At 41.3% G+C, this 8518-nt stretch overlaps 1 protein-coding gene and 1 long non-coding RNA gene across 3 annotated transcripts; one reads left to right on the top strand and one right to left on the bottom strand.

The window, feature by feature from the left end:
- Positions 1–1599: 1599 nt before the first annotated feature.
- Positions 1600–3298, bottom strand: LOC138028873 (uncharacterized). Of its 2 annotated transcripts, none has more exons than XR_011127751.1 (3): positions 2957–3298; positions 2093–2220; positions 1600–1999 (listed from the first exon to the last, which is right to left on the bottom strand). It is a non-coding gene; the product is annotated as an uncharacterized lncRNA (long non-coding RNA). The 2 variants fall into 2 exon arrangements; XR_011127749.1 differs by lacking the exon at positions 2957–3298 and adding an exon at positions 2316–2450.
- Positions 3299–3411: 113 nt separating this feature from the next.
- Positions 3412–8145, top strand: LOC138028688 (mannose-P-dolichol utilization defect 1 protein-like). The gene is made up of 5 exons (XM_068876288.1): positions 3412–3551; positions 3690–3755; positions 4657–4789; positions 7081–7285; positions 7753–8145. The coding sequence occupies exons 1-5, from the start codon at positions 3455–3457 to the stop codon at positions 7984–7986; spliced, it is 735 nt and encodes a 244-aa protein (XP_068732389.1). The 5' UTR covers positions 3412–3454; the 3' UTR covers positions 7987–8145.
- Positions 8146–8518: the final 373 nt, after the last annotated feature.

Raw genomic sequence — 8518 nt, 5'->3', positions numbered from 1 at the left:
CTAGGTTATGGGTCAGAGCAGGGATGGCGCAGTAGTGAGAGCATTCACCTCCCACCAATGTGGCCCGGGTTCGATTCTCAGATCTGGCGTCAAATGTGGGATGAGTCACTCAGGCGTGAGGGGAAACCGGAGTACCGGAGAAAACCTAATGAGGACAACCAACAAACTCAACCCAAATATGAAGCCGAGTCTGGGAATTGAACCCGGGTCACATTTGTGGGAGGTGGCTGCTCTCACCACTGCCCCATCCCTGCACCCCCTTCTAACTTTAGATCTGAATGATAATAAGCACTCTTAATTCTTACTAGTAGTTCGGCCGGGATTTGTTCAAGAAAGGATTTTATCTTTGCCTTTTAATTTAGGCATGTTACAAACAAACCGTTTAAGTTTGCAACTAAATGATTTGACTTTCTTTCCCAATCAGATCTTAATCTTGATCAGTAATATCCCAGTTGCAGTCTGGCTGCGAAAACCGTGAACTATTAGACTGTATTTCTTAAATATTGATTTAACTTTCATTAGGGACTTTGAGCAACAACAACGGGACCGTCAAGGAAAACGCTTAAGATCTGCAAACAAAACAGCAGCTTCGCACACACTGCAACGTTCGGTTTTCGTGTTCGTACATTTCGTCAGCGTTGATTGTAAAACAACAAGTTGACGTGAAATAGCTAAATTTGGCGTTCCATGGTGAACGTGCCACATCTGAGAATAAATTTTCTTCTTCACCCTAATTAGGAGCCATTCCGACCAGTTTCATTATTGAGGAAGAGACATACATGTACCTTCAAGTTCGTCATCACTTAAAAGATTGAAATAGTCGCAAAGTGATTACAATAACACAAATTTACATTTGGAGATGACGTTCCCGATGCCATTTTCTCCCAATCACTTTTCTCCAAATAACACAACCTAAAAATTTTAACAGTGATCGAGGGTAATCAGTCCAAAATAAATTCATTTCCTATGAATTAATTATAAGAGGAAGGATGTTATTAAACTTCTCCCACAGCTCTTGAAATAATTGATAATTAGAAGGGAGTTCGAGGACAAAGGTGCAAGAATGTGCTACGTATACTGGTATTCTTAAGTTGCCTTCGAGCTGCGAAAACGTGATCTGTAGCTCAGGAAACAGGAGTATTTCGCTTCCACTTACGAAGCACAAAAATCTACCGAGTTTCGTGGCATCTAAACCCCTTATGTAGCACTTCAAGTGCTTTTAAAGACACTCTCTTTCCCTCCATTACTGCTGGGCTGGCTTTTAATTTTTTCCATGACCGCAACGGATGGAAATGAGGGTTTAAGGTAGCCTAGTATATCTTTCCAGCATTCGGCCACGTATTGTGGCCTTTGAATTATGTCTTTGTGAGCTACTTCTGTTAAGATTTGACTGGCATTTTCCTTCGACATTGACCTTTTAAAAAATCGAAGATACTTAACACACCAAGCAGTTGTCATAAAATTCACTACACAGCATTTCTCAATTACTTCCCGTTCAGTTTCCGATACATAATTATTAAATGATTGCAATAACACGTCCGGAGTTATAAGGGACTCTCCATATAAAAAGTATGCTATAAAACTCTTAGATAACAAGAGAGGGAAGTATTGGCAACTAAGATATTAAACCAGACATTATAATTTTTCCTATAGCTTCCCATTCTCAACGCTGAAAGTCATGGCGGATGCAAGAAAGTGTTTCACGTGAGTCTCCACTATTTTGAAACAGCGGCTTCTCATTTGCCGAAAAAAGGGCGCTGGTTGAGAAAAAAAAAGTCGCGAGTTGAAAAAAAAAAGTCGCGAGTTGAAAAAAAAAAAAAATCGCGAGTTGAAAAAAAAAGTCGCGAGTTGAAAAAAAAAAAAGTCGCGAGTTGAAAAAAAAAAGTCGCGAGTTGAAAAAAAGTAGCGTGTCCCTTCCGGGCCACAGTACAAACGGCAGCTAAATGGTCTAAATCTTGCACGTGGCGCTTTCAGCCGTGTCATATCTCACACCTCTAACCTGCAAAGAGATAATTAACCCCATTAAAAAAAAAACAAACATTGAATACAACAAAAATAACACATACAAGAAACTTTTGAGTCGCAAACTAACCTTTTCGGCACTTTTCGACCCCGGGTTTTCGACCAAAATAATCATGAGCTTCACATAGAATTAACGGCGGTCATGTTTGCACGTGGCCTCGCTGCGGACTATTTTCGAGCTGGCTTTGCAACTTTAAGCTGCAAAAAATGACAATTTTCGACATAAGCGAAGCACGAAGTGGAAAGCAAAACAAAGTCGTAACACCTTTGGGATTCTTATAACGTAAACTAACCTCTGAGGACTTTTTTATCGTCGAAACTTCCTTCAGTCTCGGTTCAGTAACGAAGTCGCCTGCAGGTATATCCCACAAACCGTTGCAAATGAAGAATCAAACGCCGCGCTGTGCAAACTTTCGCGCCTTTTTTACTTGGTTGGGATGGGAGGGGATGTACTTTAGGGGAAATTTTCCAGAATCTCAATCCGCTCAGTTGTGAATTGAGAAATTGCAGTTCGATCATACCCCGACGACATCTACCGCTACAGAAAGGTCATTAACACAATACACATAATCCCGTGCACTCAGGGGCGTGCAACTGGTTTGTGGTCGATTGTGCCTCAGGAACGCAGTTTCATTATTTAGACGAAGCACAGTCCATCTGGTCATTTTTCTTCATTTTGATCCTGATTTACAATATCGTGGCACAAAACTGGATTTCCCTATAGACTATGTTTAAGATTTTAGACGTTTTAGACCATCGTATATATACAACAGTCTGGGTCATTTTAAATCATCGCAGTTCCTTATTCTCGGTGCCGTCAAGGTGCCACCCGAAACCACCCCGGCCACTGGGGACAAAAATGAAGAAAAATGTCCTACCTGGCCATTCACTAGCAGACCACCGCTGCTACCCGCCACGGGGACGGGGCACTTACCCCTCCCTGGACTATCTGCACCCTCTCACCAGATCGCCTCTCTTTTTGGGTGATGTACTCTTTTTATCTCAACCTGTGGACTACTAGTTAGTCTGCGAACACAGACGTGTTTCTAGCGTTTGTTTCTACCGCCTGAACCTAGGTAGTTCATGTATCCCCCATTATAGTGTATTTAACGACCGCTGGAAATACGTACATGTAGTCCACTGGTCCTAGTGTCGTCACGCAACGTTGCGTGACGACACTAAGACCAGTGGACTACATGTGTCCATGGTATCTCAACTTTCCCTTGAAGGAAATGAAAAGGAAAAACGAGAATTCATTACTTTCCCTCTTTGCCATTTCACTCGTTTTTTTTTCCTCAAATAACTCGAATGGGGAGAGTAGAGCCGAAATACAGGTAATATTTTCGGACACAGGTGACATTTTCGGCATTGCGTGACTTGATTGTTGTTTGGTTTTTCCGGGAATATTGACACATAAACTTCACGATTTGAGATGGCTGCCGGCACATTTGCTTTCTCTAGTTTAGCTGAACTCATTCTTCCCAAACATTGTCAGGATGAATTTTTAATTAATTTCAACTATCTTCACGGTGAGTTTTCAACAAATACAACTTGGTTCATCAATTTTTCCTCATCCCTCTGGCTTCCTTGTACCTTGATTTTCGGTTTCTACTTCCTTTTTCCAAGGGATGTGCAAGTACGGTTAATGCTTTACTATTTTTTTTTAGCCGCTTGTCTGAAGATTGCTCTCAGCAAATGTTTAGGATATTCTGTTGTGGCATTGGCAGTGATAGGTATGAATGAAATTATCTTTCTATTAAGTCATGGAGAGGTTGAGCATCAAGAAGACCGAAACCTGAAGTGTGCTTTTCATGTCTTTGCCCAAATTTTGATACTGCCTCATCATCCTAAAAAAGCAAAGACACCCACGAACATTAATGAAGTAACTTGAAGGCGATTTTATTGAAATTGCCTCTCTCGGTTCGTCTCTGAAAAACGCCGTGGCTGAAGTTCTCTAATATTACTTGGAGCTTTTCTGAAAAATTCTTAAATAGACAGGGACAATCAAGACAAGCTAACGCTATACGGCTGCGAAGAAAATACAAAAACAAATATTATTTTCTGTAATGATTGTTTTCCTTATGATAACAACCACGAGTTGGAAATCTTGGCCAAAATTTAAGCTCAAAGAAGTATGTAATCGATAAGAAAAGTGAAAGCGACAATTTTGGGGGACTGCTGCAAGGTTGATTGAGCATGTGGAAGGCCCGCACGATCTTCGCAGATTCATGCACATCGAGATAACAATGCGTTGGTGCATGTGGCACTTCAAGTTTAAGCTAAATATTGAATGCGAGATAAATAGTATGATGATGAGCAAAGCCTTGCGTAATCAAAAGCGGCGACAAACATCATAAACATGAGCATTGTAGTTATAGCCTTGCGTGATTCTTTGAAATGTTGGTCACGAAAGAGCATTGTCTGCCTCTCAAATTTCTGGAATTGGGATGGACTACAGCACAAAGACAAAAACAGAGCAAAAAATTAATTTTAACTAGAATGGAATAACGAACAAGCAATTTATGGTTCAAATCACAATGTTTTGACTGCCCTGTTAATGGCTGTCGAAGGCAACCGGAATTGAAAGTCGTGAGTGGACGATTAACAGTAACAGTTTTTTTTGTCATCATTCAGTTAAACTGCCTCAGATCATCAAGGTTTTAAGAGCATCCAGTGTGAAGGGTCTCAACGTTCTCTCGTTTTTAACGGAACTCATGACACAAACAGCAACTTTTAGCTACAGTGCAGCCAAAGGATTTCCATTCAGGTAAGTCAGATCCGTTTTAAACGTCGCATTTCGCATGTGCCGAATCTAATGCAAATGAGAAAGATCTATTGTTTTCGCTCATTTGCATTAGATTCGGCACATGTAAAATGCGACGTTTAAAACGGGCCTTAGAAAACCTAATGCCCTTTTTGGAATTTTTGTAAAAGTGCAGACAGAAGATTATTCGTTGCGGTGCAGTTGACAACCTTGAAATGCAGCTGTCAGAAGTATTGAACGTTCGATTTTGGAAATGAAACTTAAGCAGTTGCGAAAAAGCCTGAGAAATCCAGGCTTGACCGTGCGATTACGCTGCATCTGCTCTATCATCTGAGCTATCAAGTCATTTGGAAACGGATCACTGGCAACTTCGTATTATATCCCGGAATAGGTGAATGTGATAGAGGGTATATGAAGCAACCTCGTTCCCAGGGTCCTCTCTCTTCCTCCCTGTTCCTTTCTCAGGAAGGACGAGAGAGGACCCTGGGAACGAGGGAACATAACACATTGATTGGCGAAGTTGACAATACAGGGAGAGAAGAGCCATTCTACACAAAGATGGTTTTCATGTTACGTCATCGCCGCCATATTGGTGGACGAAAACAAAAGATGTGTACGGGTCCGCATGCGCAAATGATCCCCATATTGGACCGCAAATGATCCTGGAACGCAAATGAGGATGGAATGGTCTGGATAGAGAATTGGAGTGAAGAGCGCTTATTTTTATTAAAATCACTTTATATCATGGCTCAAAACAGGTTCCTGCCTCATAGTTTCTCACTAAGACAGAATTTTGTTTCTTACCACGCAGTTATAAATTGCCACACTTAATTATCGGAGACAATCATCAAAAGCTAACTTGGACGCAATTCCAAACTGATTGTGACCAGGAACCCGTTTCTCGAGAAGCCCCGACGACTTTTCGGGCCTGGTCGAAAAGCCATTTGTGAACTGGTCTTTTAGCATGGTTTTCGCGATAACTAAAAGCGAAGTGATTGTGAAAATTGAAGACTTAACCCTTTCCCGCCCTGAGATAAAGAGAGAATTGTGACACGTGAAAAGTTTCGGGACTTTCAAGAAACGGGCCTATGATCTCTTTACGACGCGAAACTGATTGAAGACGCCACTCAGCCAGCAACAATCGTAACTTTAATAACTAGAACGTAATGTTTTAGACTAATGAGCTTTGGTTCAACATGCAATACTGCTATTTGTTTTTTCCCATATACTCGACTAAAAGTTGTCCATTAAACAACTATTACAGAAAACGCTATCATTTGAGTAGACCTGCAATGCTCCACCGCTCTTAAATACACCTTGTGTGTAGCACTCGAATTTTGGCCTAGGGTCACAATCAGTTTGGAATAACATCCAAGTTAGTTTTTGATGATTGTATCCGATAATATACCTTATTCCAAAATGGCCACTGATTTATGCGGATACAAATTGGCCCTTGCTGCCTCGTTCAAGATAAAATATTCTTTTGAATTTTAAGCTTAAGAACGAGGCATCAAGGGCTAATTTGAATAACAACAAAAGAATATTTAAATTGCGGCCATTTTGGAATAAGGTGTATTAAGAGCGGCAATTTATAACCGCGTAGACAAAATTCAGTCTTTCTGGAAAAATGATGAGACAGAAGCCTGTTGTGAGCCATGATTTAAAGTGATTTTAATAAAACGCCAATTCTCTATTCAGACCAATCCACGAACCCTCCATGCTATTCTTTATTTTTTTTTCAGGATCATTTGCGGTCCAAAATGGGGTTCATTTGCGTTCCGGGATCATTTACGGTCCTGGGACTCGTTTCTCGAAAGTCCCGAACCTTTACGGGCCATTTTCGAGCTTCATAATTCCCTCTGTATCTCAAGAATGGAGAGGATTTCAGTAGTCAATTTTTACAGTCAGTTCAGTTGCTTTTTGTTACCTTGAAAACATGTTAAAGATCGGCTTTCCTGAACAAGCGGTTGGCAGGTTCACAAATCGCTTTTCGGGCCGAAAAGGTTTTCGAGACTTTCGAGAAACGGGCCCCTGGTATCATCTGCGGTACAGTTTGGGGATCATTTTGCGGTCCTGGGATCATTTGCGGACCCGCACAGATCTCTTATCAGCTCCTTTTGTTCATCCACCAGCAAATGTACATTACAACATCTCTATAGATTGGTTGCAAACCATCTATTGATTGGCTACAAAATCTTGGGTCACATTGTCAGCAGTCATAGGTTTTGATTACTAAGTGTGTTAAAACCACTCTAAGAAGAGCAACAAGCAATTTGTTTTTTGTTTTGTTTCAGTTCCTGGGGTGAAAGTGTAATCAAAGCAAGTCAAACTTCGTTTGTCATCCTCCTGTGTTTCTACTATACTAACAGGCATCTTGCTGCCTTACTCTTCCCTCTTTTGTATGGTGCCATTATTTATGTTCTGGTATCTGGCATAATGCCAATGTTTGTCTTAACTCAATTGGTATCACTTAACGTTCTTTTCCTGTCCATTTCTCGGGTGAGTGTTTATCAGCAATTTCTTACTCTGTTCAGCGCATCATCAGCTTGTTAGTGGATCGGCCAAAATGTCAAACATCTCGTAAGTCTGTTATTAGTACTCAGTTAAACAAGTTGGCAATCAGTCAGTAACATTAGTCCGATATCAAGGTCGTCGGTCCGATAGTCTCCTTCGCACCTACTCGGGCCTCGGGCCGAATCACGTAACGCTCCTCTTGGGGACCGAGAGCGTTGCGTGACTACGGCCCGAGCAGCTGCGAAAAGATACTACCAGGCCGACAGTCAAGTCAATCTGACATGCATGAAAAACAAGCCGGAAACCAGTCAGTCAGTCATTCATACAATTCACTTCATTCAGGTAATTCAATAGACAGTAGGACTCTTGAACGATTTTGCATGGTCCATATAAGCCACAATGTAGTAACCAACTAATTATCTATTTATTTGAAGTATTTGAAATATTCACAGGTCTTGCAGATCGTCACCAACTTCCGCAACGGCCACACTGGTCAGCTGTCATTTGGAATGGTGTTCATGATGCTGTATTGTCACGCGGTACGCATCTTTACCACTCTGCAGGAGACTGGTGACTCGTATATACTCAGGGTTTTCGTTTTATCAACCATATTTAACGTAACCATGGTAACACAGATTCTCTATTACTGGAATGTAAAGGTCGATACTCAGAAAAAGGAAACGTAGTATTCAGAGAGTTGAATTTAAAATGTAATTTCTGCTTTTTTTGTTTCTTTGAATAGAATTAGTAGCTGCAATGTCGAATTTCATGTCGGCGTTTCTCTTATTTTTAGATTCTGAAGCTCTTACAATTCAGAAATAAAACAGAAAATTATGGCCAACAGACTTTGGAAATCGATATTTCGCGGTCAAAAGCAAATAAATAGCCCGGTAAAAGTGAATGATGTAAAGAGATTCCAACACAGACCGATGACCGGGTGACCCGAAAACACTGACCCCCGGGGCCCGTTTCTCGAAAGTCCCGAAAACTTTTCGGGCCCGAAAAGCCATGTGTGAAACGGTCAACCGCTTGTTTTGGAAATCCGATCTTTTAGCATGTTTTCAAGGTAACAAAAAGCAAGATCACTGTGAAGTTTGACGCCTTAAATCCTCTCTGTTCTTGAAATGTGACACCCAAAAATGGCCCGTAAAGTTTCGGGACCTTCGTGAAACGAGCCCCCGGTCCATGGACCCCCCTACGGACCGCGTCCATTGACTG

Source organism: Montipora capricornis, chromosome 13 (genome assembly GCF_036669925.1).
Source record: "Montipora capricornis isolate CH-2021 chromosome 13, ASM3666992v2, whole genome shotgun sequence".
NCBI classification, from domain to species: Eukaryota; Metazoa; Cnidaria; class Anthozoa; order Scleractinia; family Acroporidae; genus Montipora; species Montipora capricornis.
Note: the sequence above shows the minus strand (reverse complement) of the source record. Positions and strands in the feature narration are given on the sequence as shown.